Genomic DNA, 17023 nt, shown 5'->3' with positions numbered 1-17023 from the left:
TTTCATTTCTTTTTATAATTAATTAACTTTCATATTGTCTTTATTTGTCCATAACCGGAAGTACAAGTCTTTTAGAAATTGATATAATGAAATGATGAATTAATGCTTCAGGTTTTCAGAAACCTGGTCACCATACTACAGAAAAAGATAACATATGGAAATTCCCACATTAAATAAACACTATGTTTATTCATTTTAATTATCATTATTGAATTGAATGGGTTTTTTTTTATTATTATTAATTTCATGTGGTGGTTTTTAAGCAGGATATAATGCTGTATCGCTACCTTTTACCAGAAGATGGCGCTATAATCACATTTAAAGAATATTTATAACATTTACTTAATATCCATCCGTCCATCTATTCATCCATCACACTGGGTGTAAAAGCATAAAAAAAAAACACATTTGTTTTAAATTTTTTATTAACAACAGCTATAACAATAATTATTTCTCTTATAACAAGAAAAATGGCACATTTATACCAGATAAAAATCCATACAGATCAACAAGACTTAATTTCTTTCTTTCTTTCTGTTTTTATTTTTTTTTTATTTTTAATAAAACATTGTAAACCTGCAGCAAATGTACATATTTGGTCCCTATTCATGTGTATAGAGCTAAATTCTTCTGACTTAAAGACATGATTAAAACTTGACAATAAGCTCAAAACTCCCGGATTTATAAAGAAATACACTGTAATATACCGAAGTAATCGAATATTATTGGTTTCTAAAAAAGACAGAAGTTCAGTCTTTAATCTTTAATTCATGAAAATTGTGTTCTTATTTCCACAACTATTAAAGAGATATGTGTATATAGGAGATTATTAATAGTATTATTATTATAATGTTGCAGTCATTATCAACATTTAGTGCACCACAAAATGCATTCTGAGGACAAATAAAGGATGATAAAGTAAATAATCCCATTTGTTTATGTTTACTATGCCTGAAACTGTATTCCTTATTTGTCTCCTCAATCACCACTATGAGACAAAATGAAAATCTTCATTCTGTGTAAAACATGATTGTGACTGCTGGGCTGCATGACTCTACAGTCTGAGTCCAGTTTTTTATACTTCATACCATTCTGTGTAATTGTTCTCAAAACCATTGATGGCTTGGCTCCAAAAGAATAAAATTACCTTAAAACATTTGTTAATGACAAATCATCTGTCATGGACACCAAAATTGAAATCTTACTGATGTCTTTTTATCATTGAGGAAACAGAGGCTTAGCCCTGCTAGCCCATTTAACCCAGCTGTGTCCCATCAACAAGAGCAAAACCAAGAACACAGATTAGATGACTGCAACTATGGGTTTCAGCGTGAAAAGAGCTGAATATATTATGCAAAAGAAGTATAGAATAATAGATAGGATCAGTAGACATCCACAACTGTTACTATGAAATCAACTGACCGCGAGAACGAGCATCACGCTGCTTTTGTTACTTCACATTTTTTTGGTGTGCTTTGAGGCTTGGAAACACTTCATTAGGATTAATGTGCAACAAGCATAGCATACATTTGATCTTTCTTTAAAAGGAAAATCATCCTGAGTTACAAACATTACAAACATACATATACACACACCTATGCACATACTCATTATAATATATATATATATATATATATATATATATTTTATATATCATTTATTCAAACCATGACCCGATGCGAGGAAGCTCTCTTCTTCTTTTTAGACTTAACCATCAGTCCCTGAAGCTCTCCAGGTGGAATAAGTAAATCCGCAGGCTTTGCAGTCTCTTTCGTTTTCATGCCCCTCAGAAAGTCTATGGTCGCATATTCTGTGCTTGAGTCTTTGGGCGGCGGGGTCTTCTGCTTGCTCGAGCTTTCAGACTGCAGCACCTGAATTTCCGCATAGTGCAATTCATCAGAATCATTCCTCGTCGTCTTCTTCTTCCTCACTTGGGCATACTCGGGTTCGACCGGCACGTTGTCGTATATGTGGGGATCGAGGCTCTAATACAAAAGTGAGCATTAGAATCTATTTTGTGGACCCTTTGGGAAAGGGCTTGATCTAGAATAAGAATCCTTTAACCATATAAATCCAAACATCTGATTGGTTCAAATAAACAATTTCAACAATTACTCTGAAATGTTTAATAATGTTTACTTGAGGATTAAGGATTTTAAACCCAGCTATACTGTAGTATGCTCACAAGTCTCAACAAATAGAAGATGACAATAAGTCTGGTGTGAGTACATTTACATTTATGGCATTTGGTAGATGCCTTTCTAAATGTTCTACAGTTACAGTGTTGTATTTTTTAACAAATACATACCTGATGACGTGAAGCTGCAGGTGGAGCTGACAAGAAAAAAAAAAAGAAAAGAAAATTGTTATGGATTTATCAACAAAGTTAATGCACCATCTAAAGAAAGTCTTTATCATGAATACAGTACAGTGAATATTTATTCTGAGGTAAAACATAACAGTTTCACATTACTGCACATTTTGGTGTTTTGCACATTTTTATCCAACACACCCACACTGATAAATTGCTGGTTTAGCTGTTGGGGGAGTATTTGCTGGACTTCATATGGTGTTCTGTGTGTACTTTTAATAAAAAAAAATTATCTTGCTTTATGTATTAATACTGCTTGGGAAGTACTTAGTGAAATTGGAAGGAAAATCAAATAAGATATGATTCAAAAGTGTCAACAAGATGAAGTCTTTCATTTGAGTTGTTATGACCTTATTAGACATATCTCACAGAACCCAATGAACACAGCTAAGAAACCCCTTACTTTAATAAGATGCCATTTAAAAGACATTGCAACCAACCAATCAAAGGCATTTTACTGTATCCCACTTTCAAGATTCACACGTCACAAACTGCTTTATAAACATTCTTTAGTAACGTTTAAAAATGAATCGCATTGAACTATTCACTCTGGAAACACAGAATCTTGTGTTAAAAAATACTGAAGCTTGTGGCCAGAAAAGTGTACAAAACTATACAATAATTATTATAACACCATGAAATCCAACTAGGCTACAAGTACATATTGTAGAACTATAGTGCATTTCAGACACAGTCATGGTACCAGACACAGATGTTAATGCTCACAATCCATTCCTTAGAATTAGTCCTTAACCTTGTGTTCCAATTCAAATTACCTTCATACCTGAACCTGGCAATAAGCCCATAATTAGTTTGGGTGTGTTGAGAAAAACAAAAGGCCAAAACAATTATTCTATTTAACAAGACACTTATTATTATTTGTTATTGAGTCTTTATACCGTTTCATCTAGTTACTGTTCCAATTTTTACATTGGATTTCCACTTTGGCCCCATTTTCTGCAACAAATCCAATTTCAAGATGATACTGTACATACAGTATTAAATTTGCATTCCTGTGTCTTCTTGCAAACTTAGGTAAGGGCATAAATTGACTAAACAGCGAGCAGACCAAAGAGCAGTCTATGTAACCCATATCTTTATGAAGCTGGCTTTGGGACATTGTCATGCTTTAAAAGGTTTAGGTCTATTATTTCTATACAATTGTGTGCCTTTAACTTTTTGAAGAAGAAAAAAAAACACATATTTAGTGAAAAATCGGGTGTCCCAATAATTTTATCCACATAGTGTATCTTTATAGCGTATTCATAATAAAGATATATTTTTGATGACTGGTTTTCAGACAGTACCTTTCCTCGTTGACCGCTTTAGACTCAACTTCCTTGGATTTAAACCCCACCTAAGAGAGATAAGCAAAACATAGATAAGCCCATATTCCCCTTTCAGTAGCTCATCAAATTCATAGAGTCTAGGTCAGATATCCTTTTTAATACCAAAACCTAATAATGACCCCCAAATCAGGGCCCTCGAATTTAGAGCATCGTTGAGATTTTTTCTTATTACTTATTATTCTTTCTTATTACTACTTTGAGAGTCTGAGAGTCTGCATGCAGTCGTCCATGTGTGGGGACTCTAAGCTGACACAGCTGCGATTGTCTAGTTTTGCTCTGAACTATAGGAAAATAGAAATTCCAATAATACTCCCATTCACATTTAAAGTTGCGATCATAGATTGATAGTTCAGAGCTTTGAAGATTTTCTCTTTCCATTCTTCACTATTTTGTTTCATACTGTATGTCAACTATCCATTGATGAATTACTTCATTCTGAAAAGGACAGGGGTTTATTGTGGTTTGGCATGACTCCTGTACAGATGACCGTGATAAAGAGAAATGAGTCAGTTGAGTATACGAACATTCAAAAGCATGATCTTTTCTCCGTTCATTTTTTCAAATAAAACAGTTTTCTACAAACACCCTCCTGACACCAAGGATCTCGAATACACTCTCGTCCTCTGAATGCACTCTGCAAGGTAGAGACTGTTCCAGTTTAGTGCCTGGGATAAAAGAGGAATTCTGCTCTAATTGGAAAAATAACCCCTGGCTGTCATGTTAAGCTATACATCATCCATTTTTTGATTATAAACTCTGAACTTCAATTCGAGAATAGACATTCCTCAGTATTCATCCGTCATAAACTTCTGCGATATCCAGGATCCCAAATAGCAGAGCAATGTTGAATCAGCATTAAATCAATGGTAATGCATTAATCAAACTACAACTGAATCAATGTCACCTTGCTTTCTGGAATTGGAATGAACCTACAACATGAAATATTCTGTAGTGAATACAGTTTTAAAAGTATGGAAACAGTCTTTTATCAGTTTTTGGGAGACACATGCATGTTATTTTTTTAAAATATGCAACAAACTTAACAATTTGAAGATATTCATTAAACTGTCACCTTAGGCAATAACAGTAGACTTTAAATGAAAAACATATAGCACAAGTTTCTGTTTTTATTTGGAGAACGTACTGTACTAAAACAACATGGCCAGCAATTCATACTACAATACGGCATACAATTCTGTCTGAACTGCAACTCATTGGAACCGACTTCACTATACAAGTAGACAAAGAGCCGAAGCCCAAGTCTGAGCTCTGTAAGCATTATTAGCATAGTGTTATGCATCATGGAATGACCTGCCCAGGCACCCCACCTTAATCCTATTAAACTGCTCTGGGGCGTACTGGATCACAAAGTCAGAAAAAAATCTCCAACTAGTGAAAAACACCTTCCAAGTTTTAGAAGAAGCAGGGCGAAGTATTTCAGCTGAACTTTTGGAGATAGCAACTGCCTGGATGGCAAGAGTGTGTAAAACTGTTAATCATGCTAAGGGAGGACTTTTCAGTGAAAATACACTGGAACATCTGAACATATATATTTTTTTTTTTTGTCAAAGGAAACGATAAAAGTCCATAGATGTTTCCAAACTTTTGACACTGTACCTATGTAGAAAATTGTGCTTTGAAAAAAACAAAACAAATAGAGAACCTGGTGTACAGTTAAAAGATTAGAAAGAAAACTGAAGTGTACATTATGCCACAATGTAGAACAGTTCAGAAGGAAACCACTTTATAGAGATGTATGAATGACGTGACTGGTCAAAATGGGTGGATCCTCAAGCCTCCTTTAAAGGATTAAATGAAATCAGTATGGGTTTTATTTTATTACATGGACTTATAGCTTTAACCAAATATTTTTATCCCCAAAAAAGCACTGATTTGCCCTCCATTATTTTACCCAGTGCATATCATGCTCCTATAATAAAAAGCGGAATATCTCACGCGCCCATTCATCAAACCATTGTTGCGTCATAATACGGATAAACCACGCCCCTAAATATTGTACTTTTTTAATATACAGCATTGTACACAAGCGTGCAGTTTGCTGTAGTATAGGACGGACTTTGAACAATGTGTCAACACTGTGGTTGTTATTTCCGGTTTACAAAAGGGACAAAAACCCCGCCCAGAACACATTTATATTTATATTAATATTTATATTCGTATATATTCTATTATAAGGCTTACATTTGTACTTGTTTTTGCTGTTCGCTCCAGTGAACTAAAGATCCTGGTGCGGTTGTTTGTCACTTCCTTGTCCACTGCCCACGCAAATCTCATCCAATAAATCAATAATCGGTTATAAAAACCGAAAAATTGTGATACTAATAATAACTGATTTATAGTATACGCGTTACAATATGCAGGTATACGATATTTCTTCAAAAATTGTTTCCTTATGCAATCGGTCCTGCCATAATACTGTATACACTGTTTAGACTCGATTTATCCGGTTTATTTTTATCTTGATATAAGTGATAATCGAATTTTTATAGACCGTATGTAGTAATGAATAAATCAAATATATTGTAGAAATGAATAAATGGAGGTAGAGTTTGGTTTACTTACTTATCCAAGGTATTGGTGACTCTGTTGCCCATGGCTGCTGCTCATGGTTTTCTGAAGAGTTCAGCCAGTGAGCAGCTCCTGTTTTTTATCAGCGTCTTCATTTCCGTGTTGCTCAGTGGGAAGTGAAGTCGAGCAGGTGAACTGAACACCACCACGTCTGTCCTTGTGACCTTACCATTGGTAGTCAAAGTTTAACCAGCAAACCTACTGTATATAATAAACCTCTTTTCATTTGGATCATGTGGGCAGAAAGATTTCAGAAAATAAAATGAAATCTAGTATCAATAAATGTTCTTCCGAAACATCCTAAACTCCAGAAGTCCTACGAAGCCATGCATTATAATATTTTTCACTTCTTCTTTCCTCGTGACCAGGACTTCATTTTCTCCTGATCCGCAAGTTGATTTCTCGAGAACACAAGTTTCTCGTGATCTCGACAGACCTTTTCTCATTTCTCAACGCGATTAAATTTTGCGATCTTGACGTAAAAAGCTGTTTTCTCGTAAACACAACTTAATTCTTAGTGACCCCGACATAACAAAAGTTGTTTTTTTTTCGTTATCACCACTTAATATTCACGCGATCTCGACATAACAGGTTGTTTTCTCGTAAACACCACTTCATTTTCTCCTGATCTCGACATAACAAAAGTTGTTTTCCCGTGAACACGACTACATTTTCTTGTGATCGCGGCATTTTTTTTTCGTGAACTTTTACTTTTAGATTTTTACACTTTCTCGTTATCTTGACACAAGTTTTCTTGTGAACGCGACTACATTTTCTCAAGATCTCGACATAAACATTCCTTCCTTAATTTTTCTGTGCATTTGGCATAAGAGCATGTTCTAGAGGCAGCGTCATGTATGATCGCATTGGTTTTTACTTTGATCGCTGATGAGTTTGAAATTATGTGGTGATCAAAAGAAAACTTATGTTGAGATCACAAGAGAATGAAGCCGTAATCACGAGAAAACAAGAAATTAAAAAAAATTTAAAAAAATAAAAAATTTATGAAACATTTTTTCATAAATAGGAGGAAACCTGGGCTCCAGGAGGAAACCTGGGTGCTGAATCCCTATCAGATGTGACACCAAGCTCAGGAGATGGGAGGTGGCAGTGACTAGAGTCACTAGCACCGCATTAAAACAATTTTATTTCTAAAATTGCCAGGTGCTGTGAACACTCCTCGATTTATATTGGAATTGTAACCATACAAAGGACTTTGACTTTTTTTGTAATCTGAACCGCATTCAGATTTATTTTTTGGTTTGTTGGAGGTGGGGGTGTCTTCTGACAAGATTTCAAAGAAACTTGTCTTCATTCAGGAAAAACAAGAAAATCTGCATACTGACATTTCTATTAAGTTTCCATCAATTACTCTATATTATATTCTAATGTATGAGAGGCACGTACAAAAGAAACACTATTCATGTGGATTTAATAATAATAATAATAATAATAATAATAATAATAATAATAATAATAATAATAATGCTTTATGACCGTCTAGTCAGACAAGTATGAACTTTTTACATAGCAGTTGTAAATAATCTTTTCAGGTACATTTCTCTGAAATGGGTGACTTTATACAAAATATCTTTTATTATAAATATAGATTAAAATATCCCTAAATCCAGAGCAATTATTTCATTTTAAATACATTAAACTCAGTACATGGTACAATGCACAATATTGCATTTTATATGTGATTTCAATTTCATTTTCACTTGGACGACTGAACACATTTTTTTTTTTTTTTTAATCCAAACCGAACCTTGATCAAATCTAAAAATCGTAGCTGTACAAACATTTGTAGGATACAAAGGTTTTCGTTTGAATAAATAAAAATAATAATAAAAAAATCATGTCATGTATAAACATCCCCACCCAGTCTACATGGGGAAGTGTGAAGAGGATGTAAGATCTGGTCAAGTGCTGGGTGTTGCTTTGATTTTCCACTTTAGCATCTTTTCCGTCCTTTTTTATCCACATTGATCTTGAGCTCATTGATTTTCGGCTCCAGATCCTGGACTTCCCTTGGTGCCTGGATGCACATAATCCCATCGTGAGATACAGATACTTGCAGCAGCAGTGGATCAACACCAATAGGAAGGATGTAGGTGCGCTTGAACTCTCTGGAAACAAAGCCATGTTGGTCCATCCTCTGCGTATGGCTTCCAGTCACCTCCAGGAGGTTATCTACGGTTCGCACACTCAGTTCGTCCGGTGTGAACTGACAGACGTCTAATAGAACGCGGTACCAGTCGTCCTCGCTGTCCACCTGTGAAAAGCCCCTCTCCAACTGTTTGTTGATACGAGGACGGATGTAGTATCCATGGTACAGCACCGGAGCCATCAGATCCTGTGGACTTAGCGCTGTGTAGAGATAGAAATGAGCTTGTACAATAAATATTATGCATTAGGGATGTACATTTCCATAAATAAGGTAATGTGATTCGCATCTTGCTGCATAGCCAACATATAAAGCGGCTAAAATGGGAAAAAAATATGATGCTCTGCAATTCAATATGATACAGATAGTTCGCTTTTATTTCTTTTGTTCAGACAGACAGCAAATTATAAATTTAGTGCCTTCTGACTTTTAAACACAAACACACCTTTCTAGTGCAAAAAAAAGGTCATTTTCCTGTTCTGCCTCCAGCTCTACCTCTGCCATGTTAATATATATTCTATGTGACCTGTAATGTTGTGATCCGTCACGTGCACATAGGAGAGAACGAGAGAATGCACTTGAGAAACTTTTTTGGGGGGAGAAATCAATTTACATATAAAATATTGGTCACAAATTACTTTCTAAATAATAAAAATATAGTGCATCTACTAATCAGATAGAAATAAATAGTTTTTTACTCATTCAAATATGTTAAAGATGCATTATGATATAAATGCCAACTTATATTCGATGCACACATTTTAAATCGATGCGTCACATTTTATGCCAATGCACCGAATCTGTAAATCTTACCATCCCTAATATGCATAATTCTCTAAGCCCATTATTTGATAACTGTAGCTGTAACATGCATGGAAATATGACCGGGCATTCAAAACAATCTACTAGACTTTCTGTAGTTCATCCCAAAGGATAATGCTAAATATGTTAACCTGGTCTGTCACACACGATTCGATCGTTTGCTGGTTTTGAAGGTTTGATCCTGAGTAGCACATTCCACACATACCTTACTAGTCCATGGATGAGGTCGGGAGTTATAATTTCATCTTGCCAAACAAGAAGCTTTGCCAAATGAAGAAATACTTTACCCACATGCTGATGTTGCATAAGCTGAGCTAAAGCATCTGCCGCAGAAACTGTGATTCACTGCAATGAGACTGCCAGTTCTTGCTCACGACACCTTTCAGTTAGCAAGTTGGCATTAGCCTTTTATCCTGTATCGACAGATTTAATAGTCATGTAAAGTATCTCTCTCATACTGTTCGCCTGACAACACAATCCAAATAGAAAATCTGGCCCCTCTTACGACTCTGGAAACCCCCATATCTATTTACAAATCAGTGTTGCCAGCCTCAGATCAGGACCTCAGACTCCAGTGGTTTCTATTTTGGTTTTATATTATGGGTTTGATAAAAAAATATTTCATTATTGGGATTAATATACTTGGATATGCCAATCTGCACTGGTTAGCAAGCTATTTCAATGTGGTCACGTGTAGAATTCTATATATAGCTCATAGCTCAGGCTTCATTTTTCACTTCTGTGTAATATACTGACATGGTGGATGGCCGCTCAGGCATTTATTGTTTAATTTGGCCCGTGTGCTGTTGATCCCTTTGTGTTTATACGTGCCATTCGGGTCTTCTTTAAGTTGGCTGGACATTGTATTAGAGCAGGATATTTATTGTGATAATGTAGAAGTATGGCAGCTGCATTTTTTCTCTATACCAATGTCAAATTTCATTGTTTTATATTCTAATCTGAATACTAGTTTCTGAAACGTAGCTTTTAAACAAAAGATGTCATTAAAATGCTGATATATTTGGATCATCTTACAACTCACGTTTTGCAGATACACAATAAAACCTCAGCCAAATGCTTTCCCAAAGCTCTGTGTTGCTTCATTTATTGAGAAGCTGGATTTCTATTGATGGATCCCTTACCTTCTGCAAAGTTCTGGTCGTATATCCGAGCAGGAGTGCACATCTCGTAATTAACGCTCATAGGATACGCGTGGGGAACCGTACGGTCAGTCATGCTGAAAAGTAATGCAGGTATCCTTTTGTAAAAGAAAGAGGAAATAGAGCCTTCTGGCTATTCAGAAATTGTGACAGTGATACAAAAGGGAGACGAGACGGAGAGGGCGCAGGGCAAAGAGACTGTGAGCTTGTGACTGGACAGGGGTGATAAATGGGTCTAGAAATAGGTTGTGGCACACATGCCTGTACGGCAAGGCCTACAGGGGGCAGATGCTGAGTGATACTGGACACTCCTAGTGGGTTACCACCTGAGTCATCGCCATGGAAGAGATTTGAAGTGTGTAGGAGACTATTTCTACATTGAGTATCTAATAGTTTAAGATAAACATAACAATCAGGTATCAAACATATACCTTGAAAGGTCCCACCAGAGAGACAAAGAAAATACAGACTGGTTTCTCTGTTTTTGAGACTGTGACAGCTCCTGATGTAATTCTGGCCAACACCAAACTCCTGCAGAAATTGCTGCTCTTGAAATTAATTTGGTTTTCGCCAGCTGTATTTTCTGCCATTTTTGCTTAGCGGGATGTTCTGTACATCGTGGCTACAAAATGAATCGTTTCGTTTATGAAGGTTTATGCGCATTGCCTTTCATTTCAACCTTAAAAAGGGTGAAAATTCATTTTGAGTTTCGTGTGCTTTCCAGGCAGTTTTGGTGACTTAATTAGAAAGTTGTTTTTGTGTGCTGTGTGTGAAAGAACATAAAGGTTGTCTTACCCACTTGTTGACTAACCTGCGACTATCAGTCGATTATAGGCAAGACTTTGTAAAACCTTAGTCATGGACACCCCTAAACTGCATATTATTCCAAATACAAGATAAAATATGTTAAATACAGTTATTCACAGTAAACGTATTGGGTTCAATTGTTCCCCCTTTTTGTGAAGCTGATTGGGTGCTGGCTGTCTCTCCTGGGTACTTGTGCCAAGAATGATTAAGCCCTGTGCAGCAGTCAGCCACCAGTCAATAAGTCTTTGAAAGTGAATTTGCACTATATGGAGGGTGACCATGCATAATAATCCCAGCACCAGTGGCCAAACAAACAGGCCTTGCACAGAGTACTTTGCCAAAGACAAAAGGTCTCAAAGGGAGCTCAGACCTCATGTCACGGCACAAACAGCCTAATCTTCCATGGCACAGAACAGACTTGCTGGCTTCACAGTATTTGTGCCAAGAAACCAAAAGACCATTGGGTACTGTTGATCCTACATGGCAAAGTTTCTCCTATTTAAAGCCTGTGCTATAATCCATCTGGTGTCTTTGTGAATGAAATCAGATCACTGGTTTAGATAAATACCAGAAGAGGTGGACAAGACAACTAACACAAGAGAGTGGGAGGGACAAAACGAGGGAGGGGGTGAAAACGCAAACGGTTTACATCATTGTTCCAGAAAGATCCAGCCCTGTCTTGGTGGGTGTCGCTGGTCACGATATAAGCAGACAGGCAGGACGGACTACAGGTTGAATTCGAGGTGCCGTTTCGAGACAACATGGACATCGCCATCCAGCATCCTTGGTTCCGCCGCTCCTTCTGGCCATCCTTCTTCCCCAGCCGGATCTTCGACCAGCATTTTGGGGAGCACATTTCGGAGGGCGATGTTGTTGCACCTTACCCTTCAATGTACTTCCCACGCCCTTCCTTCTTTCGTTTGCCCAGCTGGGTGGACAGTGGGCTCTCTGAGGTGAGCACAAACAAGTGCCATCTTGGTTCAGACATTTTTTTACTAACATAAACAGACCTTGTATTTTGCTAGTGCTGCTCTCACAAACTGACTACAGAGAGTAATATGATCGTATTTTTTTAAAGAAGGTTTTTCTGTGAACTGCAAGTCATTTATCCTGATGGGGTTTTCCCTGAATTTTTTTTTACCAGTCAATTAAACCTGCTGTTAATCAGTTTAAAGGAAAGGACATCTCTGTAGTCAAAGAGCTGTGCTGCCCTATAGCTATATTCAGACTTTCTGAATCCCAGGCTTATTATTAACACTGTTATTCTTGGCAATGTAAAGCTCTTACTAATATCACTCTTAACCTTCAGCAGATCTGCTACATTTAGGAATTGCACTGTATCATGATTGAATCCTGGGCTCCTAGTGAACATGAAGTACATTTCTGGTTATAACCTGACATGTTTTTTATATCAGATGAAAATGGAAAAGGACCGCTTTACCATCAATTTGGACATCAAGCACTTCGCTCCTGAGGAAGTGACAGTGAAGATCAGCGGAGATTACATTAAAGTTCATGCCAAACACGAGGATCGGCAGGTAAATCCAAAATCCGATCATCAGCACACGTATTAATAGAGAAATTTCTTAAAACATCCACAAGCATACATTTTCGACCTGCATCTCGTGTCCCACAGGATGACCACGGGTTCGTCTCACGCGAGTTTGTCCGAAAATACCGTGTCCCCACTGGAGTGGACCCGGCCAGCATCACATCATCCCTCTCCTCCGATGGTGTCCTGACTGTCACGGCACCTCGCAAGCTCACTGATGTCCCCGAGCGCTCTATTGCCATCACTCGCGAAGACAAGAACGCAGTGTCTGGCCCACAGAAGAAGTAAAGCAGCGACATGATATCATGAGTCTGTCATCCCAATGTTTCCCCTGCTGAACCACTGCGCTCCCCTGCACTTACACTCCACTCTTGGGTCTAATCGGGTGTCAGAGAGTCAGAGTTGAGATTGACCTGTTCACCCTATGGCTAGAAAAATGTTTGGTTCTTTCTTTTTCCATGCAGAAGTTAAAACCAATTAAACCTGGAGTTTTGTTTTTGCACCCTGCGGATGCTAGTCATAGAAGACAATTCACCGAACAAAAGGGCTCTTTGTCAGTGTTAGCCGGTCAAACCTGAACAATGGATGCACAGAGTTTGTGTGGGTTTTGGTGTGTAGGAAGCCTGGGCTTTTGAGTATTTGTTGTGATGAAAGCTAAAGAGAAGAGCATGATCGAATTTTATCTCTTGATCGCTTATCTCAAAGAAGTGCATGGAATTCTTGTGTTTTCCGATATTCAGAACGGGTGGTGAGGTTCTATGGTATGAGAAAAAAAGCGTCTTCAATCATTCAACATTTTCCTTCTGTGGACATGGGAGCAGACATTACAAAGCGATCAGGCACGATCAGGCAGTGAAGAAAGAAATGCTGTTGACGTTGGTTTTTTTTTTTTGTTTCTTAACCTATGGTACTCCAGAGAGGTAACTGCTCTTGTATGACCTGTGGTGACTGGAAACTCATTCAACATCATTGAGCAGCGATTGTGGCTTTGAAAACATGATAGCGAAGAAGAGAGCTGACAAATATGCCTAAGGAATGTGTCTGTTGACTTCCTTCTGAATGCGTGTAGGTGTGTATGTATAAATGGCGGATGGCGCATGATGGTATGCGAGTATTCCGTATGTATATATAAAAAAGTTGAAGGGGAACACAGGGGAGAAGGTTGAAGGGGAACACAGACAAAGCTGCTAATCTAACAGATTTGTTCATTTCATCACCTCACTTGCTTTAAAAAGAACCGGGTTTTCGTACAGCTAATCTTCTCACAGGCTCCCTGTGTTCACCGCTTTATAATAAATCCCAAGAGGAACAAATGCAGGGGAGCCCACAGGTCAGCGTTTGAGTCGAAGTGCCCTTTTTACACTGTCCTGGGCCCAGCATTACCTTTCTCAAGCTAGTAACAAGAGAAAATGACTAATCTGGTCTCAGGTCAGTGAAAAGGATCATGCAGTTCTGCTAGTTCCCTGCTTTAACATTCCTGACACCACACACAATGGAAAACCCAAAATGGAGCCGTGACGGTTTCTGTGTTATGGTTACTCATTGGCTATGAGCTATTAATAAATCCTGTGGTCATTTAAACATTAAACATGACTGGGTCTCTTTCTATCTATGGACTTTTTTAAAACTCTGATTTGGGTAAGAGGGTAATAATTGATGGGTGTCAATTCACTGGCCATTACGAAGCATGCTGGGAGTTACGTAACACTGCATACATTTCTATAAACGATTATATTAGCCCTGGATGAGCATTGATTTTAGTTTTACTTTTTTTCTTATTAAGTTTTGGATGCATGGTGAGATTTTTTGGCACTCAGTATCTGGATGGGGTGGGGGGATTGGAGTTAGTGCTGTTGGGCAATGTCTATAAAAAGACTATCAGGAGACCTATGAAAACATACCAGATAGCAGTTTGCCCTAAACAGGGTATGTATTTCTTGTGTTATTTTATCCGAGAAATTAAAAAAAAAACATGAAAATGTGTAACTTGTCCTAATGCAGACACGTACCCAGAAAGACGACTGAAATTTATTGAGAGATTTTTGAGTTTAGACACTTCTAGGACAACTTGTCAGGACTTTTTTCTGATGAATGGTGTCCACTGAAGTACAATCAGGAGTTTGGGACTCTCCTGGTGTACAGGTGTGAGGTGGATCAGGCTGGTGATCCGGGATGCTTTGAGGCTCTTTCTTGAAAGCTGTGAGAACACAAAAACAATGGTAATACAACCAGCACTGTTTATTCGTCACACCGAAATAGACACCCAATCATTATTTTTTTAAATTGTATTACATTTTATAACATTATAAATTATATAAAAGAGACAACTCACAGTGGTTAACTGTTGGTTTCTTGGTGAAAGTTGAGGAATATGTGGTTTCATAGTAGTGAGAGAACTGCAGAAATATATATATTTTTATTTGAATGCTTTTGAAGGAAAAATGTACCCATACATGTGTAAACATTGCTTTTCTCTCAGGTGGTGATTAAATCAGTACATTTCTCTACACCTCTGTTCATTCATTGATCAGTTGTGGAGAAACGATGTTGAAAAATCCCTGCTTTGTATACACATATAGAACCACTGACGTCATGTCTGGAATGACTAAAATCAAAACAACGATCAGTAGAGCAGACGATACAACCGGCTTTTACTTACACACACATGGTTTAAATGCCACGGACCCCCTAGACGTTAACTCTTTATACCAGTGGTTCTCAAAATGGGGAACATTGCAGGTGGGGTGCAATGAACGACAGGATTTATATAAAAAAAAATTGTGTGCTTAATTAATCTTCATGAATGATTTTCTCTATTAAAAATAGATACAAACAAACAGGTCATTAATGCAAGTAAATTAAAGGAACAATGGGACCATTGTTTGGAAATAACGGTTTAATGTCAGCGACTTATCTACAGCAAATCATTAAACACAATTTAACAGACACAACGCACACTTGTTTTTTTTGTTTTTTTGTAGGTGTCGTTCGTCGTTCTCGCTGAATGCATTTGTTTTTTTGTTTTTCTTTTGCCCAAATTGCAAAGTGACAGTAGGACAACAGAATTACACTTTTTTTATCTCAAAATTTTAAATGTTATTCATTAAGAAATTGATATTTTAATAAATAAGACATCTTTCAACGTAAAGTATTAATGAGGTGAATACGGTCAATTAATAATATATTACATTCATCACAATTGCATACCGTTTTGTGGTGTAATTTGTGATGAATGTGATATATCATTAATTTACCGTATTCACCTCATTTCATTTTGAGTTCAAAGCCGAAGTTGTGTCTCGTTTATCGACAGCACATTACATCTCTAATGAAATCGGTTCGATTCATTCGATATCAAAATCAAACAACGTTGACACAAGACTCCTACAGACACTATGAAGGTGATCGAAGGAACAAAATGAACCAGACTCAAAGAAAGATTCGTTGATGATGAGCGAGAAACGTCAAAGATCTAAGTCACTAAAAATTATCTGAACTTCCCATCACTAATGCACGCTTGTACTCTGTCTTGAGAGTCGTCCCAGCACCAATTAACCATCTCGATGTGCAGAAGAGCAGAACGTACCACTTTAATTTGACCTTTATTTAACGTTTTCATTCCAACCAATCACCTGATTGAAAATCTTTAGATTTAAACAATGTGGTTGGTTGGAATGAAAACCTGCACCCCCCCACACCAGCCCTTTGTGAAAAAGTTTGGACACCCCTGATTTAGACTCAGCGGTTCATTTTGGCGACCTCTGGTGGTCAGGTTTGCGCACTACCCCGGGTGTATTTCCACCTTCCCCTGTAGTGAAGTTCACACCTGGGACGTTCGAGGGCGACACGACTTTGCTCTGCCGGTGTCGAAGCTCTTCTCGTACCAGTTTCCGATCAGCGTGGGGGCTGAATAATTTTCCTCATTAGTGGAACAGCGCCAGCCATACTGGTGGAACTTGGCTTCTTCGTCGGCATCGCTCCAGACTTCACCCTGACCGGAAGCACGGAGCATGTAAAAAAAAGGCTGCCTGGCAGCTGTTCCTGAACAGTCGATTTTCTTAGACATTTGCAAGTTTTTTTGTTTGTTTTTACTTTCAGCTTATTTAAATATAAATAAGTGATAGAAATGAACGGATTAAACACGGAGCGCTCCGAGTTTCATCTGTTACTCTCGTATACACGCTCCTTGCTGATATTCGGTTTCCA

The 17023-nt window shown here is 37.6% G+C and overlaps 4 protein-coding genes across 4 annotated transcripts; 1 reads left to right on the top strand and 3 right to left on the bottom strand.

Annotated features, from left to right (window-relative positions):
- Window positions 1-407: 407 nt before the first annotated feature.
- On the bottom strand, window positions 408-6481 carry zgc:193711 (uncharacterized protein LOC569781 homolog). The gene is made up of 4 exons (XM_046838486.1): window positions 6304-6481; window positions 3679-3728; window positions 2309-2334; window positions 408-1985 (listed from the first exon to the last, which is right to left on the bottom strand). The coding sequence occupies exons 1-4, from the start codon at window positions 6333-6335 to the stop codon at window positions 1662-1664; spliced, it is 432 nt and encodes a 143-aa protein (XP_046694442.1). The 5' UTR covers window positions 6336-6481; the 3' UTR covers window positions 408-1661.
- Window positions 6482-7830: 1349 nt separating this feature from the next.
- Window positions 7831-10778, bottom strand: hspb2 (heat shock protein, alpha-crystallin-related, b2). Its single transcript, XM_046839817.1, has 2 exons — window positions 10441-10778; window positions 7831-8679 (listed from the first exon to the last, which is right to left on the bottom strand). The coding sequence occupies exons 1-2, from the start codon at window positions 10532-10534 to the stop codon at window positions 8264-8266; spliced, it is 510 nt and encodes a 169-aa protein (XP_046695773.1). The 5' UTR covers window positions 10535-10778; the 3' UTR covers window positions 7831-8263.
- Window positions 10779-11895: 1117 nt separating this feature from the next.
- cryabb (crystallin, alpha B, b) lies at window positions 11896-14405 on the top strand. The gene is made up of 3 exons (XM_046839816.1): window positions 11896-12218; window positions 12681-12803; window positions 12902-14405. Exons 1-3 carry the CDS (start codon window positions 12027-12029, stop codon window positions 13103-13105), a joined length of 519 nt encoding a protein of 172 aa, XP_046695772.1. The 5' UTR covers window positions 11896-12026; the 3' UTR covers window positions 13106-14405.
- A 395-nt stretch (window positions 14406-14800) lies between these two features.
- c25h11orf1 (chromosome 25 C11orf1 homolog) lies at window positions 14801-17019 on the bottom strand. Its single transcript, XM_046839819.1, has 3 exons — window positions 16644-17019; window positions 15150-15213; window positions 14801-15014 (listed from the first exon to the last, which is right to left on the bottom strand). The coding sequence occupies exons 1-3, from the start codon at window positions 16881-16883 to the stop codon at window positions 14866-14868; spliced, it is 453 nt and encodes a 150-aa protein (XP_046695775.1). The 5' UTR covers window positions 16884-17019; the 3' UTR covers window positions 14801-14865.
- Between the last annotated feature and the right edge of the window lie 4 nt (window positions 17020-17023).

Source organism: Silurus meridionalis, chromosome 25, assembly GCF_014805685.1.
Source record: "Silurus meridionalis isolate SWU-2019-XX chromosome 25, ASM1480568v1, whole genome shotgun sequence".
Lineage (NCBI taxonomy): Eukaryota > Metazoa > Chordata > Actinopteri > Siluriformes > Siluridae > Silurus > Silurus meridionalis.
The sequence above is the reverse complement of the archived record's forward strand: the minus strand, read 5'-3'. Positions and strand labels throughout refer to the sequence as shown.